Genomic DNA, 20,508 nt, shown 5'->3' on the forward strand with positions numbered 1-20,508 from the left:
ACACGTGAGCAGTGGTTCAAAAAAAAAAAAAAAAAAAAAAAAAAAAAAAAGTAATACCTTATAAAATTGGGGCCTGAAAGGATAAAATCACATGTACATCAACATCTGTGCTGCTCTCAGGCTGTCTGATCTGAAGCCAAAGAAAAAATCAATGGGAGAATCATCTTTCATATAGGCTTTGGAGCAGGGCCCTGGAGGTCCTCGGATGGGATTTCACCTGATCAGTGTTAACATGGTGTAACATGGTGTGTGTGTGTGTGTGTGTGTATTCTTTCCTAGCAAGCTGAAGAAGGGGAATAAGTGTGTAGAGAGGGCACATTTTTAGCCATTTATATGTGCACTTCAGCTGATCTGATGATCTGTGTATCATGAAGATGGTTCCTTGCTTAGTTAAATTGTCCGTATGCACGTGATTAGTGGGATGCCTTGGGCTTGGGTGTCTAATCCTCTAGAAGGACACACGTATCTCCCAGGCTTTGTCCCCCAGGCCTAGAGGGAGGCCTGGCACACCGCAGGGCACCAAATGGTGCTGAAACCTGGTATTCAGGCAAAAAAATCTCATCTTTAGATCTTGTTGGCTCAGTCACAATCCAGAGACTATGGTCTTTCTGCCATCCTACAGCCTGTCTCAGGTCCACAGGCACCATGAGGTACTTCAACAGCATATTTACACCACCCCAAAAGGACAAAGGCTTTCTGCACACATGTATGAGGAACACCTCAGGGTCCTTACCTCTGCTTCACACTGTGTTGAGCCTCCCCTTAGTTCCTGTAGGTGCTCTTTAATTCTTTCTCTTACTTCCCTCTCTTCTTTCTGGGTTGAAAAAAAACAACAATACAAACCTCTCTTCTTTCAGGCATGTAAATCCTACCTTCACGCTGTGCCAAAGGACCTTTCCCAGGCTGCTTGGTTCCCATGTTCTCGCAGCCAAGACAATGCTCAGGATCCAAATGAGGAGAGGATGCCCTTGGGCGGTGAGAAAGTTTGGCTCAAGGTAAGCGAGGGCGTGTGGTCAGGCACAGAAAGATATGCTTGCCTTTATCCCAACACTTTGGTGACCAAGGCCAGTCCTCTTCTGCCCTTCTGTAGGAGCTCTGGCAGCCTGAAAAGCTGCTCGGATGGGACTGTATACCCTACCAAGGTCTTTGCAAACCCTGGATGCCTGTGGCTGGGTCTTAGGTAGTTGCCCCATTCCCACTGTGAACAGCAAGCCCATCCTGGGGCAGACTGCCAGGAGGAGGGCTGTGCCAGAAACCAGAAGCCCACAGAAATGTTTTGAGGCTGAGAAACAACTTGCTCCTGACTACTCCCTGCAGTCGAGCTGTGCTGTTACACCCGCAAAAGGGTGGGCACAAGCTGGCTGAGCTGTGCTAAAGGCCTGGGTTGTTGCTGTTGTTGCTCCCCACGGCTGGGAAAAGCAGCAGCGGGTGCTTCAGAAGCTGTGAGGGTTATAAGAAGAGCAGCATCTTTGGGGATGCTGGGTCACCTGCTGCCTGAGCCTCCAAGAGAGGCTGCTCTCAACACGCCAGGATAAAGATCAGAACATCTGCTCTTTAGCCTCATGAAAATCCCACTTCCAGTTGGCTTCACCTGGAGATGTACTGTCCTCCTGCCTCGGTGACTCCACACCTAAGGAGACGCTTTTATGTGCCCAAGCTGCTGGTCCCCAGCCTGCGCTGGTCTTGGGAGGGTGTCTGGCACATCAACCTCTCCATCCCAGCAGGCAGGGCAGGGAAGAGCCGAGGGCTGGGCCAAGGCGGTTTTTACAGTGTTGATTTTCTGACTGCAGCCACAGTTTGGAGGTTTCGTGGCTGCTGCCTCGTGTTACTGGAAAGATGGGTTGTGGCTTGCTGCTTCCTCAGCAGCCTGAGGGACACCTTGCCCTGCTTGGCTGGAGGCTGTCTAGAGAGGACCTCGTCCTGGGACTCTCAGAGCCTCAGGGAATCACCAAACCCAAGCCAATAAACTTCGCTCTTGCCTCTCCATCCTCTCTGAGGTCCTCTCCAAAGAACTTCCTTTAACTGATTTTTTTCCCCCCCTCTGTCTGTGCTCACAACCTACTTTCCAGGTTCAGTCTCTGGTGTAGGCCATGACGGACGCACCTCCTTTCTTCCTTTGCTAGTGAGAAGGCAGAAATCTCCCTCTCTGCCCTACCTAGATGAAAGCTTGCTCTCCACTTCTCACCGGGGGTTAAAGCATGTTCCAGTTTTATTGGAGCTTGTGGTCAGTTCTCTTCCTCTATGGATGTTTATATTAAAGACTTTCATTATTGGTTCTCCATGCTCTCTTTAGGAGTGCTATTATTTTCCGCCCATAAAATTATTTATGGACTAGTAATAAATATGCCCTTTTCTTTCTCTCTCTCTCTTTTTTTTTTTTAATAGTTTTCCTGATTGGTAACATATTGGGTTGGGAAAGACAGATTCTTGTTGACAATTTGCCTAGCACGCCCGCCTGTGCGGACAGGAACGGTGCTGCTCCTACATGCGTGCACATGTAATTTCGTGGCTACCACCCCCCTCAGCCAGCTCAGAGCTGCACCTGTGTCACCTGGGCTAAAACCATGCCACGAGCCTCACCACAGTGTAGGAATTGCTTCCTACCTCCTCACGAGGTAGCACCAATGAGCGAGGAAAAGGTTGGGTCGTGTTGTAGGGGGGCAAGAGGTGCACGTGGCTGTACCACCTAATGAAGCATCGACCGTGCAGATGGGAATAATTACCACTTGCAGATCTGCGGCCATGCTTTGTTCTCTGTTTGCAACACATCCGATGCAGGGAGGAATCAAAATCACTTGGAGGCAAGTCACGATGCGTAACACACAGGAAATTAAATGTGAAGGGGGGCAGGGAGGGAGAAGAAAAATTAAACAGATAGCCTGCTGTGGTCAAACACAAAATATGTAAAAATAAATTAAGAAGTTTTTTTTTTTTTTTTTTTTTTTTTTTAAAGTAAATTGGGATGTTAGGTAATCCAGCTGCCCTGGCTCTAACTTGGGGCCACTGAGTGCACTCCGGCAGGCTGGGAGACCTGAGCTGTCACCCAAGGCTGGCTGCTGTCAGTGGCTGTGCCACTTTGGCTGCCTAGGTGGGATAGGGAGCAGTGGGGCAGGTGCTGTCCTCACCCCATGCTAGCACCGGCCGAGAGCTGAGCTCTGTGGTGTGCAAGGGCAGTGCCCAGCATGGCTGGGCTGAAACGCCGCTTGGTGGCTGCTCTCCGGGCTGTGCCTGGCCAGCCGGGACTTGTCCTCCTCCCAAATGCAGCTTCGCCTTGAATTTCTGGACTCCATCTATGCCTGCATTCAACAAAAACACTCCATAGGGTGGATCTGGATTGAAACACATCTTGGCGCTGGGTGTGGGGGGGTCTGGGGTGGGGGAGAAAAACATTTCTATCCTCTTACTTCCCAGGAACGTCTGCCCCGCCGTGATTGATGCCACCCATTTCCCAGCTGCCTCCTGTAGCCTTCAGGGCTGCAGACAAGTGGGGAGCTGTCAGCTCTCCGAGCAGGCAGGACTTCCTGCCACAAATCTTTCCACGTGTTGGCTGACGGACAGCTCGCGCTCGCTCTGGCTTCTGGGGCCGTGTCTTGTTTTTAGTGGAAATAGTGTGGCAGCAGAGCCGGGGCTTGCACTACCCAGGTGCCTCGCTGGTGTAGAAGGGGGAACCTGGCGAGGAAGGGCAGAGAAAGGGGGATCCAGGTCTTGGTCAAACAGGGCTTCGTTTTAACAGCAGCAAGTGGGGAAGCTGGGGAGATGCCATAAATGTATGGCAAGGCAGGACTGGTGCACGTGGGAAATAGTAGTGAAGGGAAAGGAGGAGGGGAAGGACCATGTTCCTGCACCCTCCTTTCCTTCCCCCTGCCCATTCACTGACCCCACGCAGTGTGTGAACCCCAACCCTCCTCTCCCCACCTGCTCCCTCCTTGCCTCCCTCTGGTGCCATCAGGAGGGTTGCACCAGGTGTGTGTGCTCCGACTCTCCCCCAGGTGTGCTTTGAGCGACCCGCAGTGCCCACGTCCATCCTGGTCTTCCTGGCCTCTGACGGCACGGCCCCGAGCGACCAGCACAAGCCGAGGGTGACCGTCCAGCTGAGCAACGTGGAAGGGCTGAACCGCTCCTTGGGTGAGCACCGGGCGCAGCGCCTCTGCTGCCCAAACTGTGCTCTGGGCTTGTCTGCCAAGACACGTGGGCAAGCAGGGGTGGTGGTGGAGCACTGGAATGAGACACGGTGCTACCAGCGCTGAGCCTGGGCCTTCTTTTCTCCTCTTCACCTCGCAGGGACGCACGAGCTGTCGTGTCAGCACAACCCGCTCGTCATCGATGCAACCCGCGGCCAGAAGGACCCGTCCTACCGGGCCGGGTCGGTGCTGCTCAACTTCTCCTCCCCGCTCGTGGGCATCGCAGCCGTGGCCTTGCGGACGCCAGCTCTGCCGGGCTCTGCTGACCCCACCACCTGCCTGCTGCCACACGAGGAGGGACACGGCCATCAGCGATACAGGTATTGCCGCCTCGGGCGCCTTTCCAGGGGCTCTGGGCTTGGGTTTTGCTGGGTTTGGCTCCATGCAGGGAGTGCCTGAGCTTGAACTGGGGGGAAGGGAGTGGACCAGGTGGCCCCTTCCAAACCCAGCTGCTCTGTGACCACTCTTCATCCTCAAAGAGTTGCTTTGTGACTGTTCTCAGGTGGGTTTTGAATTGTTACTGGAAAGGCAGGTGTAATTAGACTTGATTTGTTTATCTCGCTGCATGGGTGAGGGGGCAGGAAAGCAGACTTTGTGCATGGCCTGTGCATATGCACAGAAGTGCATGAAGGCAGTGTTTCCTGATGGGAAAGCCAAGCTCTCTCTGCTGAGCAGCTATTGCTGAGGGTTTCTTCTGTGTGTGCTTTGCTGACATCATCCCACCCAGTCCTTTACTTCCCTGCAATATGGGGAACATGGACAAAGCTCCCCCTGCCACGGCTGGCAGCCTCCCTTTGCTGGCTTGGGCTGCCTTGCTGATAAAGACGATAGCTGCCACAGTGCTTTGATGCCAGGCATGCAGCAGTGCCCGAGTGTCTTTGTAAAGCTGTGAAGGAGAGGAGGTGTTTACAGAATGGGGTGCTGCTTTCCAGGCAGCTTGAGCTAGCAAAGGCACAGGTAAGGACCATCACCCAAGATAGGTTAAGTCGACAAGGCAGCAAGAGCATGCAGACATGAGGAGGGACAAGGGGATGATACCCAGCTTTGACCTGGAGCAGTAGTGGGGCTGGCAACCCCTGGTTGCTAAAATCACGTAACTGGGAATGCTGAGTTTGGGTCTGAGCTATTGTGGAGGCACTAAGAGCAAAGGGCTCTGGCTAGGGTCATCGCATCGCTACTCCTGTCGTTATTTTTCTGCTGCTGATGGCCCTGGATGGATGAACATCCCTGATAATGAATGAGCGTGTGTGTGTTTGTCTAAAAGCTTGTGGGATCATGGTGTGATTGATTTATGTAGAGTTCTGGAAGCTGTGAATATCCAGCAGTTGCTTTTTACTTTTTTTTTTTTTTTTTTAAGTGCATGTGTGATTTATACAGAAACATAAATCTTAGTGAGTCAGCATATAAATATTATTCTCAGCCTTACATTAAAGGATCAGTGTCCACCTGAAATGCAGTCCGTTTCCTCCTGGTAGCTGTTACAGCTATGTACACACATGCTTCCAAGCCCCTAGCCAACTGATGTGGTTTTTCAATTACATTTTCTCATCCTTTAAAATAATTTTGTGCTCTCATTGCTTGAGAGCTTCCCCCTCCCCCTCAGAAGTGGCTGGAAGGATGAACAGACTGACCAGACATAGCTCAGCATCGCTTATGCATGGGCAGAAGTACATAAAGGGACAGAGGAAAGTAAACTTTTCATAAAAACATACAGCTGGTGAGAGAGAAGAAGCTTCAAGGGGAGACCCTGTCAGCTCATTTTCTGTTAGACACCAGTGGATCCACATCAGTAGGGATCCAATCCCACCTTCAGGAAAAACACCACTTCCAGTGTCGGGAAAGAGGAAGGCAGCAAAGTCAGGCATGGGGCTGGCCTTTGGAGAAGAGATTTCCGGAGCAGTTTCCTCTGGCCAGAGGCATCGTGAGGTTCCAGCCATTAACAGGGTGGACACAGGGCTGAAATCAGCCTTGTTACAGTGTCTTAAAAATCTTCTGCTCATCACCCAGGCAGGAAGAATGGCAAAGTGATTAGCTTCAGCCCTTCCTTATCATGAAGCAGCTTCAAGCACCCCAAGCCCAGTCTGCTGGCCTCCCTGCAGTGACCTTCCCTGCTCAGCTGCGAGGGGGCAGGATGTTAAACTGCAGGTTATGCACGTGTCTTTAGGAAACACGCTAAGCAAATCAGATCCCCAGAGTCTGAGGAGTAGGAAATGCTATTTATAGTGTTGCTTTTCTGGACAAGAAGCTTGAATATTTAGAGGGGATAAGGCTTTGATTTACAATCTCCAGTAGTCTTGCTAATAATAAAGGATCTGCCTTTGCTAAGTCAGGAAAGGTCCAAGTATTTTTTTCCCTTTTATTGTGTTTATAAAATCTATTTCATATCCAAAACAAATGTTCAGTAGTACTTTTATTTTTCAGGGCTAATAATTGGTTTCACATAAGGGCAGGTGGAATCTGGGGAAAAGTATCCCTATTAAAAAAAAAAAAAAAAAAGAATGTAAAATCTTTATAGGTTTAGAGATATTCAACTGTAAAAGATCATAGAAGATCTGTGTTATTCCAATAAAAAGTTGAATTGACCATTCGCATGCACCCAGCCTCGCATACACAGTACGTGCATGTAAGTGCTTTCCTAAAATAACCCAAGAAAGGGACAGCAACAAAAGCAAGAAAGAAACGAGGTTTCCTGACTTCAGCCTAGAAATGCTCGTTGCCAAAATAATAAATATGACTGCTTGGTATTTCTGCAACATCTTTCATCTTGAAGGATCTCAAAGTGCTTTGCAGGCTTAGGAAAACAAAGAGATCACGTTTCTGCTGGTGAAATGCAGCCATCTCCAGGTCAGGATGCAGAAGGCGATTGTCGCTAGAAAAACACGTCCTTGTTTTGAAGAAAGAGTTGTCTTCTCCCTTCAAACCCACCTCAGGCATCACAGGTGGGAAGAGCACTGGCAGACCAAAGTGGCATGGACCTTGACCCTCGCTACCAGCACCACCACCCCCCCTCTCCACTGGGCTCTTTTTCGCATTCTGCACCGAATCGCAACCACATGAGGTCGAGCAGAAACCAGACTTTTAATAAGTTCCCTGAAAATTCCCATCTGCAGAGATATACGTGCCTGGTATGAAACTGGATGCAGGGCACTCTCCTGTGGGTCTGTCCCTTCCAGACCAAGCAGCACCTAGAGCAGGGAGCGCTGCCCCTCGACAGGACTGCCGTCCCACCAGGCTCGGGCTCTCTACCTTTCATGCTTTTCTTTGTATTTTAACACTGAGCCACAATCCCTCCTGTTTTCCTTGGTACAGACTATATAGTGAACCAGGGGAACATTGTTCATTTCCTCTGTTATTTTTATTTTTAGCTCAGTTTTATTTTTAGCGTGTTTTATTTTATGTTAGCATATGCTGGGAAATGCCTTGGCAAGTTAACAGGCAAGGTGCTACAAAATGCAGGCTGCATTGTGCTTCTATTTCCTGCGTGCCTGCCCTCCTCTGCGCCTTCAGAACTTCATTTTGTGCACTCAAGGGGAGCCTGGCCGGGCTTCCTCCTTCATGGAAGGGGACTGTCAGGAAGGGAAAGTCAGAGGGAGGAGGAGAGTTGTATCTGTTAGTGTTAAAAGATAGCTGCGTCTGTGCGGCTCTGTGCACATCCTCTCTCCTTGCCTGCAGGACAAAACTTCTCAAGAACCAAGTGGTCCTGACTACCACCTTTCCCAGGGCATGGGCTTACCTCAGCCTTTGGCTCTGCCCTCAAACCTCTCAAGGTGCCTCTCCTGTGGCAGCAGAGGTGACAATGCAAACCCTCGGAGGTGCTAGGACCATCTCCAGGGGCTGCTCCATACCCTTTGCTCTCCGCAGCCCAGCTACCTTCTTGGTTTTAATGTTTCTTATATGGGCTTTTTTAGGATGCTCAAGGCCTCTTCTGCCTTTCTCTGGGGTTAGCCAGTCTCACCTAGGGAAAACACATTTCTCAGCACAATTTATTTTCACCAGTTTGATCCTGAGAGTTGAACACAGCAGCTGAACAGTTCAGGAACAGTCTGCTTGGTGTCACCTTAGAGGAAGGGCCACCTGGTCCCAAAAATATTCCTTAAATGTGGCCAGCCCCTGATACGCAGCAGAAAGGTGAGCTGCCATGGACATGCTGTGTGTGATGCAAGGGACATTCCCTTCCTGGCTCAGGCACACCTCCTGGTGAGACCCTTGAACCTTGGTCTTGATTCCCTCACTCTCTTACCAGTAGGGACATTATGCGAATCACGCAAAGCCCTCTGTCCTCCCTGTGTCCCACGAAGAAGGGAAGGAGCTCTGGGAGACCCGGGTTTGCTCCTGGAGGCCCTCAGTGTACCGCTGCAGCCAGCCTGACCCGTTCTGCCCTGCCTTCCCCAGTGTTGCACACAGGCAACGACATTTTGCCCAGAAGCTGGATTAAACACATCCTTCAGAAAGCTTTCCTATCTTCTATTACAGACTGCAGGAGGTGATGAGTTCAGCATCTCCCCTGCTGAGCTATTCTTGCATCCAGTAACCCTCTGTGCTGAGAAGTGGCCTCTTTCATGATTTCAGGATGAAAGCTGTCCATCTCCAGCTCCAGTCACTGCCTTTTGCTCCATCCTCCCCAGCAAGGGATTGTCTCCCTCTACTTCACCCTTGTGAGGCCCCACCTGTAGTGCTGCCTCCAGGTCTGGGGCCCCCAGCACCAGAAGGATGTGGGGTTGTTAGATCGGGTCCAGAGGAGGCCACGAGGATGATCGAGGATGGTCACAGCAAGGCATGCGGCCTGGCAGACACATCCTGCCCGCGTGCTGTGTTCAGGAAGGAGCCAGGCCAGCTCCTCACAGCAGGATGAAGGTACAGCCCATCCTGCCTCAGGCTGGGAAGCACAACAGCCCAAACCCAGCGTCCTGTCCAGCCCTGCTTTCTGAGCTTCTGTAAACCTAGTTTGGTGCATTCGACATCTCACTGGTACCTCCTCTCTATCTGTGAGGTGGATGACAGCAGATGACTCATAGGGATGTTATTTTTTTGGCAAGTTTCTTTGGGAGTCGCATACAGAAGCAAACATCTTTTCTTGAGGTGGCAGCCTCAGTGAAGATCTTAATCAAGAAGTATCACCACCGTTGGGTCTGTACATGCAGCCTGCTCCCACAAGGACGGTTGCCATCAGGTTTACTGTAATAGTGTGAGACCTTTCCCCTTCATGAGAAACATGCCTGAAGGGAGAAGAAATTTCCAAGTATTTCCAAAACACCTTTTCTCATTTCCCGGCTATCCTCTTTCGCTAGACCGCATTGGGGTAAACATCTTTTATCTCACTGATGTTCAGTGCCGCAATCCAGACTCCACCAGAGTGTATGCAGTGACTACTTTCAACTTGGGGAGATTTGGCTGAAGCCTTTACCTTTCCATCAACACCTCCTACAGCCCCTTCTCCCCCAGATTTGCACTATGAGATGAACTTCATATAATAATAATTTTCCCCTGCTAAAGTTGGAGCTTGATGTTAAGGGCTGTTTTAGGAGCAATGTTTGGGCTGAAAACTAGGGTAGATACTACAGTAATTTATGGATGATTTATTGTACTTTAGGCAGCTGCACTGTATTTGGCTTGGCTTTGCTTGACTTGGGTAAATCCATCAATATTTTCTGGGTTCCGTGAAATAATTGCTGTAAAATGCAAAACTTTAGCTTTTCAGAATTTGGGTTTCATTACAACAAAATGATCCCTTCTTACCAGCATTGTCACCACTGGTTCAACATGTTCCCCTGGTGGTGGTTGCCTCACATATTTATTAAAGAATGATGAAGAATCCCAAAGGAAAATCTTTACCCTAAGTGTATAGAATTGGTCCCATTTCATAAGAAAGCTCTTATCATTCCAGAGTACTTAAGGCCATCCCTAGGCAGAATTTCACAAATTTCCAGGTCTGAAATTCTCTTTCATGTATGAGTTATGGAACTCGATAAGCCCAGAAAGTCATGCAGGCTGGTGCTGATGTGGAATAAGTTAGGAGAAAAAGCTTTGCATTTTGTAAAAATGTTGTTGACAAATCATTAGTTTGAGCTTCAAAGGGTGCTGGGATAAAAATGGAAATTTTTTTTAGATGTTTCACACAGAAAAAAAAAATATATTGGCTCGCCATACGTCTTAAATGGTCTGAACCAGAAATGGCCAAATGTCAGGAGTTTGCAGCTGTGATACAGGAATTTCATTTATCATCAAAAGGAGAAAGAGCTCCTTCATGCTGAGATCAGAACTGGGCTAACTACACCGTTTCCTTGTCCAGCCTTCGTTGGGGTGTTCCAGCGGCTGGGAGCAATGATTTATTCCATTGCATTACCCGAGCCATAGTAAGGCACGATGGAGCCAGGCCACATGGCTTTTCTTGTCCTACACTTGTATGGCATCAGGCTCAAAGATGTCCTGACGCAGAATAATGCAAAGGCACTCACAGTGGTGTTGGCAATGATAAAGGAAGTGATCAAGGCAAAGCATGTAGATAGAATGACTTTTTGCTTTGTTTTTAATTGAGCTTACTGATGTATTTGAGAATAGCAGCCAGCTTTCAGTGATGAGAGCCCCTCTTTAGGTCTGGAATAGCAGCATTAGACTTCAAAGTACAGGCTGAGAGCTCAGAGCTACTCAGGACTTGAGAACATGCCTCAGATGGTGTCCAAACTAAAATGTAGTGTTTTTTTTTTTTCTTTTTTTTTTTTTTTTTTTTTTTTTTTTTTTTTGTGGGATGTGGGCATTGGTCGTCACACAGAGAGAACAGCAGCAGGTTAGTCACCTTCTGGGGCTAAGAGAGAAAGATAAAAGATATCTGCACATATAGAACGTGCAAGGTAATGCACGTGAGGTGTATATAAAAAGGAATGTTTCAACCTCACATTATGATACACAGCTATAAATCTCCCCATATACCTACCTCTACAAATCATGGTGCGTTTGTAACATAGTCAGTAACGTGCGTGTTTCTTGGTCTGCTTTCTACCAGCACTGCCAGTTGTGTGTCCAAACTGGTGGAAAGCAGAGCTGCAAACGATGCATGCCGTGTTAGTGCTGTCACCAGACAGCAGACGTCCGGAGGACCAGGGCTGTGTCACTGCTCCACCAGCACCCGTGGAGCTGCCCTTGGCCCAGCTGGATGCACTTGGAGGTGCCACCACAATGAGCGTGGCCTCACGAGCAGATGAATGTGGGTCAGGACAGCGCCTGCATCCCGGGGAGGTGCAGCAGGGGCAGGGACCGTGTGTGCGTGCACGGGGGGCGCGGACAGGGAGCAAAGCAGCTGCCCGGAGAAGGTAGCTGCAGGAGGGGATAGGGCCACAATTGGTACCAGATGCCCTCAGAAGCTAATGACCTGACAAACGCTCTGCTCATAAAACAAATTCTTTAAAAAGGAAGCAAATGGAAATATAAGCTAGTGAAAGAATTTGCAGCAGCTGCCCTGAAACCATTTCTCACTTCATAAACAGGTCTGCATTGAAAAAACAGCCTCTTTTTTCTTGTTCTCCTTTGTGGTCCCCTCCCGTGCCGTTCCTCCCCTCTGCCTGTGCCCACCAGCTCTTGCAGGGCTGTGGCCCCCAGGTTTCCACCGTGCCTTTGGCTCGGCAGACTTGTCCAGACTCAGCGGCACATTGCGTTCCCTTAATATCCATGTCAGTACCGGGTTTTTTGTCGTTTGAGGAATTTCTAGCCATGTGTCCTCAGCTGGAGGGCTTGAGCAAATGCGGGAGGCAAAGGCAGCACGACATATGCTTCCTGTGGGCCAAACGTAGTGCACAAAATTGGGGCAGCCCTGTGCAAAGTGGGGCTTGGCCAGGGAGCAGGGGAGCATCAAGGGGCATCTTCTGCTCCCCCTATATTGCCTGGAGCTGCAGCACCTCTGCCCCACTCCAGGAGGGCTGCTGTCAACCTTAGCACCACTTGCAAAAGGATAAAAACAAAGAAACAAGCAAAAAACAAGAGTCATGGCCACCAAATGTCCTAGGTATGCCCCAGCTGAGCCTATAGGGCTGGACAGATGCACGTGGAGATGTTCTTGTTCCCGAAGAGCCTGGCATCACCGCAGCTTAGCACAGCCACGTGGACATGAAGCTCTGGACTCTGCTGACAGGCCTGGGAGGGGTCTGCATGTAGTTTGAAGAACATCTCATGGATGGCATGAATCTGCAGGGGCTCCTTCTTCAGCTAAACCATTTTTTTGCAGTTGGAGCATCCCCCGTGGGTTCTCTGATGTCCAATGCAGTGCTTGATGTGCCTGTTGCCCTTCTAGGAGTAGAGGCTTTAAAAGGCTTCTTCATCTTTTCTTCCTGTCCACTTGTTGCTGCTAATCTTGTCATTAAATAGCAGCACAGGGAACTCTTACTTCACACTAAAGCTGACTGAAATTGAGGTGTGGGTTCAAAACTTACTGGGAAGGAGGAACACCCAATGTTGCTGTCTGGGCTTTGTTGCCTCTGGAAAGCCAAGCCTAGAATAAGCAGGGGCTGAGGAATAGGCATGCATCTCTGTACCCACCCGTGGCCTGCTGGGCATCCCATGCAGGTGCCACCTGGAGAGCCGCCCCCTGCTGCACAACGCCAGGGGCCTGCTGGCTGACCCCTTCCCTCTTCTTCTCCGTAGCTGTGCCCACGGTGCCTGTGCAGGGCTGGGAAGCTGTACGAAACCCCCTATTGCTCACACCGCCAGCATGAACTGCACCTCTGATGGCCCGAGGCACATGGAGTGCTCCATCACCTGCGAAAAGGGCTTCATGCTCCGCTCCAGCAATGGGAAGAGCCTGGGCTCCACGCAGGTGAGTGACTGCTGGGCTGGTTGAGAATGGGCTTAAGCAGCCCAGGGTGGTTGGTGTGGCCCCAGGACACGTTGTCCTTCCAAACCCAGGCTTTTTCAATGAACCTCAGGCTGATGACGGCCCTGGCACTGGACCTCAGTGCTGGTGGAGCTGCTCCGGACCCTCTCCTTCCTCTGCTGCCATTCCCCCAGGTTCCCAAGCCCCGTGCAGCCACAGCTCTGCCAGGCTAAATGCCACTGCAGGGGACATCCCAGGCTGGGGTGGTGCACTCCCAGAGGGAGAGGAAGGCATTTCTCTTCTCTGGATGGGCACTGCTGGGAGGGCTAAGCATCCCAGGGGCGTTTTCTCTTTTAAAGTTGAAGTTAGAGGCTCGGGGAAAAAAAAATGACATCCTTGCAGAGCGACTATATTTAGAGGGCTGCAGAGGAGAGCAGCCTCCAGGAGCTTTTCTTCCTTTGCGCTGTGCTACTATACTGCTGCCCAGCCCCTGGGGCAGTGCAGAGGTCAGCAAGAAAGAGCTCATCCAGCAGCCTCAGGGCTGTGCTGGCCACCACGCAGGCCTGAAGGGAAGAGCAGAGCCAGGCTGTGGAAGCAGGGTGGACCTCTCTGCCCTCCAGAGAGCTGCAGGTGCTCGCCCCTGGCAGGCACGTGTCCTGTGAGAGGTGCTAGAAATTCCTTTCCTGGTCTGTGGGGAGGATAGAGGAGAGCATGGTGTAGCCAGCAACTTCATTCGCATGCCTGCAGCTCGCCACATTTCCCTAGTCTCCGACAGTTTGCCTGTATGACCCTGCATACCTGTATACATCTCCTGGCATTTTAAGGAAAAATGCACAACTCTCCACTGGGTGTCCTCTCCACCTGGCTCAGTTTCACCACGATCCTGCCATGCACCAGAGAGCACCAGGCTAAAAGTTAGTGATGTCCCTCAGGGCCACCACGTCCAGGTTCCATCTGGATGTGCTGGCTGGGAGGACAGACCACAGGCAGCGTGGTTGTGCTCAGTCAACGAAGGGGCAACAGGAGGAGTTGAAATAAACCTGTTTTTTTTGTTGTTGTTGTTTTGTTTTGTTTTTTCCCCTGCAGACCCTCTCTGAGGAGTGCTGGATTCGGGTTAGTGGGCTGGGGATAGCAACTGTGGCCCGCCATCGTGTTTTGGCAAGGTCCAGGGCACATACTGACCACATTTAGGCCTGGCACCCCTGGTAGTTGGGACTCTGGTTCTCATGCAATCCCCCGGACTCATAATTACAACTTATAAATACTGGTAGACAAACCTCAGATTTCAGTGGGCTCCATGGGCACGACAGGACCAGGACATTTGGGGAAAAACAGTCAACAGGAGAGGTGTACATCAACAGCTGTGTTAAGAGTTGGTCTTGTAGGGGAGAACAAAGCATTGCACAGAGCTGGGAATAACTTGTAGTTCAGGAAATTTTGGGGTATTTTGAAGGGATATCTTTTGGCCCTTAATGTGCTCTAGCACCGCTTAGACAATGTCACACTTGGAGGCAAGCAGTTACAGAAGGCCTCTAGAGGTGACTTGCGTGTCACCCCAGGGACCAATCACTGCTTTCACACCCTCAGCATCATGCCTTGAACCCCAAGGAATGCCACACTGTGCCACACAAAGTCCCTGAAACCTGAGCCAGCCCGTTTGGCTGCGGTACTAGAACATGCTGTTAGAGCTGGGTTTTGGGGGTCTGATGGAGCCTCACTTTCTCCGCAGCAGGATGTGGTTCTGACGTGCAGCTCAGGGCGGTGGGACCGATCTGTGACTTGTGACCCTGTTGACTGCGGTGTCCCTGACCAGTCGCATGTCTACTACGCCAAGTTCTCCTGCCCCAAAGGGACCACCTACCTGAAGCGATGCTCCTTCTCCTGCGTCCACCCAGCCAAGCTTCAAGGTACGGTCTGGAGTGCCAGGGGATTTAACCCTCCCTTTTTGGTGCCACCTCTCCGTGCGTGTCCCTAGGTATTTCGAAGTGACCATTGCTACTTTGAATGTCCTGGGTGTCCTCGCCTCTGCCAGCCAGGTGAGCTCTTGGGAGACCTCCCTACATGGTGAGCATCCATCCCTCTTGAGCAGGGACACCGTGGTGTGGGGATGCTCCCTCTGACGCTCACCCCCTGGCTGGCGACCCATATCCACTCCCCTCAGGGTGTTGGGATGTCTTCTTCTGAGACCTGGTGAGGTCTGGCAGGCTCCAGCATTATGGGGATGAGGGAGGCCAGAAGAGTGTAGGGATCCAGTGCAGACAAACAGGGAGGACTTCAGAGAGCCAAAAATGGGCTGGTGGCTGTGGGAAAGCATATGGTTCAGGAAGCCTGGGGCACTATAAAGCCGTAGAGACTGATGCCCACAGCTGCAGAGCAGTCTCGGAGATGTGCACCACCCAGACACACAGCAGTCCTCCAGACACGCCATGGCCTGGCTTTCATTCTGCCGACTCCATCAATACCCACAGGAATGTTTTTAAGCCAAGTCGGAGAAAGAGAGCTACTGTTCCTGTCTATACAAGGCTGAGCTGGATGGGATTTCGTGGGTAATTGCCTTGACAGCTTCAAGCATTGGGACTTTATGTGAGTTTCCACCAGCGCCTTTGCTCCGAACAATCGCATACAACAAATCATTTTAATGGGTGCCCTATTTTATGGCGACATTTATAGCTGAAACGTATGAGAATCATTTACTGTTTTTTTAGTTAAATCTACGGAGCAAAAACTGCAGGGAATTAAGGTCTCATTTCATGACAGGAGGGACGCCGGCAGATCCCAGCGTGAGCTGATCAAAGGGTAGCGCACGAACGACAACTCGACAGACCAAATTCTGCACAAACCCATGCCATTGCCTTCGGTGGGTCAACTGAGGGCAGGGCTTGAAGCCGATATTTCCCTCACAGCCTCCTCTTGTTCCCGTTGAAGTCAACGGGAGGTTTGCCACGGGCTCCCTTGGCGGGAGGCATCCCATCCGTGGAGTGCCCTGGGTGGCTTCCAGCAGCTGACACAAGTCCTGGTGGTGCTCAGCCAAGGCTGTCGAGGCGCGCGGGTAGACTCGCAGAGGTCCAGCTGCCGAGCTGTTGAGGCAGGAACGTGTCTGCTGCTTGTACTCCCCAAAGGCTGGCGTCCTTATGGGCAGCCTCTCAGTGCTAATAAATGCTTAGAACAGGAAGGGAAGGGATCGCATGGCTCCTGCCACAGCACTTGGAGGTGGGGACAACCCATTCGCCTTGCCGCCGGGAGCACCGGCCCGTCGGGAACGCAAGCGCTGAGCGGAGCCACGGTCTTGCCCTTGTCCAAGAGCAGCTGTATGCAGAGCGGTGATCCTATAAAAAGAAAGTGATGCTCAGTTCCCTGTCAACTTTGAGGTCAGAATTCCCAGTTACACGAGGTAGGGCTCCTGCATCTGTCCTGCTGGCACTTCCCATCTTGTGCTGTACACGTGGCAAGATGGCTTGTAAGGGCAGGTGTTGGACAAGCTGCAGAAAGCACCCAGGGAGACTGAAGTTGAGCTGAAATAAATACGAGAGAGAGGTAGTCATATACAAAGCCCCCAGCCCACTGACAACTCTCCTGAGGTATCACCAGAGAGGGGAATTAAAGGGAGAGTTGGGGGAAGATGTGCAGAACCAAAATCGCATCTCCAGCCCCTAGCTGTCCAACTAGCCCATGGTCTTCCAATTTGTTGCTTCCCTTTGTGCCCACGCCCACTCTAACAAGAGGACTTTTGAACCCAAACACGCTGCTTCTCTCCTGGTGCCAGGAATGAACCAGTGGCTGACCTGCCTGGAGGACGGTCTCTGGTCACTCCCCGAAGCCTACTGCAAGCTGGAGTGTGACGCGCCTCCCGTGGTGCCCAACGCCAAGCTCCTGGTCCCGCGGTGCCTGCAGGGTAACCACGACGTGGGCTCTGTCTGCCGCTACAAGTGCAAACCTGGATACCACGTGGCCGAGAACACAGCAGGCAAACCAAAAAAGTAAGTCTGTGGTGGATCTGCCACCACTCCTCCCTGCCTCCCCTCCTTCCAGCTTGGAGGAGGATGGGCCATGGTACGCTGCATTTATTGGAGCCCTGCTTTGGCTGCTGGGATAGACACGAGGCAGAGCAGCTGACTCTGGTTGTGCTTATTTCCTCAGATGTGAGAGGTATTCTCCTAATTTAGGTCACAGCAGGTGGGAATGAGATGTAAGCTGCCATTGAGCACGTTAAGTGCAAGTTAAGTGCCTTAACCTAAAGCACATGAGTTGTCCCACACACCTCAATGCACTTGTCACTTGCTGAAAATGAAGCACATACAGAAGTGTGTGCAGGCTCTCAGGTAATTAGCTAATGATGTACCAAGATGCTAGAAGACTCCTGGAGCTGCCGCCTTTCCTCAAAGCAACAATCCCAGCGCCGTGACCTGTTTTAGTTGTAACAATTGACAGCCTTCTGTCAGGGTTAACATTTTACCCCCTGCATGTCTTGTCTAAATTTAATCTCAAACATTTGTAGTTCAGTTGGAGAAGATTTTCCCAGTGCTTCAGGGAAAAATTCCTGGTGATTCACTAGCACTGTGCTGGGCCAATAACATGATGCTGGTGGGTAGAGCAGCGTTTTGTCTGCGATACCTCCAGCTGAAGTCCCCATTGGGTCTGGTCACTACAGATTCCCTGGCACAGGCGGGGTCCTCCCCAGAGTCCTGGTGCTAGCCCAAATCAAGTAATTACGTGCTAATTGTTTAATGCCCCCTTCCAGTTTTAATTGGATGCAGACCTCAGCTCTGCTTAGCTCTGGGGTAGGGTTGTTGTGCACTGGGAAGCTGTTGCCAAATTTCTTGCCTAGTAATGAAGGAAGTGGTTTCTGTAAACAGCTTTTCACAGTGTTAGGAGGATTTCTTGGGCCAGGGGGAGCTGAGCAAATTACGATTATGGCTATGGTCACATGGACTGCTTTGCAAACCGTGGAGCAGCTCGGATGCCTGTGGCATTCAGGCACTGGATGTGCAATCAGATCAACACAGCTTGCACAGTTAGGTTGTCTCACCCATGCTGCCACAAGCACTGGGGAAAAGGATGCCCTCTGGGAGAACCCAGCGCTCCTCTGATGCGTGGGACATCCCTACAGGCCCGAACAGCCTGTAAGTCAAGTCAAGGAAAATCACATGAAATTGTTTACATTTTCATGGCAAAGGATGTTGAGATAGCGCTTTCCCATTTGCTCGTATCGTTATTACTAATCCACCCAATATCTTTGACAGTAGGGCACAATCCTATTACAGCAAGCAAAAAAAATAAAAAAAATAAAAAGTTAACAAGCAGAAAATCTGTTGCTTTCTCATGTATGTTAACTGCTCTATGAGTGGCCTGATCCAAAGCAAAAACCCTGGAAGTGTCTGCGCACTGCTTCATCTGGAGCTCTGTGCATGCACTCAGCTTCAGTGCAAGCCCCTTGGCACGTGCAGCGAGCAGCAGCTACTAGTCAGTACATGGGCCAGTCGATTACTAGGTTGCTGGAAATCCTTCTGGTGTTTCAGGCCTGGCAGGCAGACCATCAGAGCTGCCAGAGGGGTTGCTCTCTGTTCAGGGACGTTTTTGGAGAATGGAGTTGTTAGAGAAGGGGACGGGGAGCTCTGGAAGGGGTTGGCACTGGTGGGGTTCAGGCTCCTGATGTGCTGGTGAGGGAGTAGGGTTTCAGCTGAAGACTCAGGCATCAGGTTTTGGGGTGTTCTGAGATCTCTCTGGGCTCTTTCTGGGTTCAGCAAGCTGAGTTCATGGTCTGTTATCTCTGCGTCATCCACCAATCCAGCAAGAACCAGCCCTGTAAAAGATTTGGTGCTGTACAGGTGTTGGTGGGCACAAGAAAGCATGACTGCAGTGTCTGACCAGCCTTCTGCAGTGCCTTTCCCTCCCACACGCCGTGCAGAACACCACGGCTGCTGCACCTGGACTGGGGCTCCAAGCCCTGAGCCTTGCCCCTAAGATTGTAGGGCGATGGTGCCCACCTTCCTGAGCCTGGCTGGGATCCAGCTGTCTCTGTCCCACTCGAGATGCTCTTGGACACAGACGCTTGTGTGGTTTCCTCACTTCTGTTTTGTTAGTTGAATGTTACTGCAGGGGCAGGCGCTCACACAAGGATGCTTAGGAGGCTTCCGCAATCTTTTGAAGTTCATTTCCCATAGCATAGGTGGAAGAGAAAGAGGATAAAGAAATACGTAGGCTCAGAGAAGATGCTCTGGTGGGACACACCTGGTGGTTCGTCTCCTGCTCCTGCTTGCTCCCTCCCTCACTGTTACCCCTTCCTGGGACTACTCCTGAAAGGGCAGAGGCGAGAAGCTGGCCAGCATGACCAGGAGATGTGTCAGTGAGCAAGGAACGAACGGCCCATCACCGGAGATCACGGGAGCCATGAGACAGCTCCCACGGGGATGTCAGCCCCTCCAACCCCCTGCCCTGTTCAAAGTCCATGGCGGGCTGGTGGAGAGGAAGAGGAGGTGAAGGAGAGCATGGCCTGGAAGAAGTTAGGAGCCTGAGGGCTGGCAGTGCATCAGAAAGACCTCAGCAGGCAGAGCAGGACAGCCCAACCCCGCAGCATCGCAGCTTGGCAGGGCACGGGGCCATTGCACATCTGTGGTGGGTACAAAGGCATGGGGCTCCTGCTTCCCCTGCCCACATCTGGCCCCTTCCAGATAAAAGGCAAACACACAGCAGTGGAGAGAGCCAGAAAGCCAGGTAAAGAAAACACAGGCTGTCAACTGGGCTCCCATGTCATTTCCACCTCTCGGGCCTCTGATGAAGATTTACAGCCCGGGTTGCCCAGGCTGTTTGGAGCGAGGGGTGGAGAGCAGCAGAGGTCCTACAGGACGGCATAGCTTTCTTTTAATTTACCGGCAAATCTCCCTCCTTCCTCCCCTCTCCTTTTTGAAGCCATCGGTCTCCTGCCCTGGGAGATGAGGTGGGCTTTGGGCTCATTTATCACCGTTCCTGCGTGGTGGACCCCAGCCCAGGGCTGGATCCTGGCCAGGCCCCTGTGCTCTCAGCTCCTGGAGCTCGACGAAGCTCATGCCTTCACGTCAGGCACAGCCCTCGCTGGCCTCAGGCGTCTCCCCTGCCTCCTTTCCCCATCAGACATTGGATTGCCCAGTTGGAGGGGGAAGCGTTGACTCCGATTTTCCTGGCTTCCTTGTTAATCCTCAAGAAATGCCGCTAACCCAGATCAGAAGAAGTCAGGGGGTCTGGAAACTTCAAGCTGCTACAAGTTCCTTTTTTTTTTTTTTTTCAATTTTATTTATTTTTTAAAGCCTCTCCCTTCCCTTCTCCGTGCCTGAATACAAACTGCCCACTTCACACGCCCAGCAGTGGTCCCCACGCCACCTTCTGCCCTGGGGTCAGCCCAGGCCACCCAGTTTTGAAGTTTGTGGTACAGAGGCTCGTGGTGGGGAGAGCCTCCAGAGCAAGGCAGGCTCTTGGCCCAGGTCTGGAGGGGATGCAGGGAGAAGCTGGGGCCTCCAGCACCGCATCAAGATCAGGAGCCCCAGAGAAGGCAAT

At 51.3% G+C, this 20,508-nt stretch overlaps 1 protein-coding gene across 1 annotated transcript in view; it reads left to right on the forward strand.

The window, feature by feature from the left end:
- PAPPA2 (pappalysin 2) overlaps window positions 1-20,508 on the forward strand; it is a 76,821-nt gene that overhangs the window by 33,452 nt on the left and 22,861 nt on the right. The window contains exons 12-17 of the mRNA XM_032192267.1: window positions 858-995; window positions 3,990-4,125; window positions 4,282-4,501; window positions 12,813-12,984; window positions 14,711-14,888; window positions 16,745-16,958. Of these exons, the coding sequence (XP_032048158.1) occupies window positions 858-995; window positions 3,990-4,125; window positions 4,282-4,501; window positions 12,813-12,984; window positions 14,711-14,888; window positions 16,745-16,958 (1,058 nt within the window). The remainder of the gene's footprint in view (window positions 1-857; window positions 996-3,989; window positions 4,126-4,281; window positions 4,502-12,812; window positions 12,985-14,710; window positions 14,889-16,744; window positions 16,959-20,508) is intronic.

This window comes from Aythya fuligula, chromosome 8 (assembly GCF_009819795.1).
Source record: "Aythya fuligula isolate bAytFul2 chromosome 8, bAytFul2.pri, whole genome shotgun sequence".
Classification (NCBI taxonomy): Eukaryota; Metazoa; Chordata; class Aves; order Anseriformes; family Anatidae; genus Aythya; species Aythya fuligula.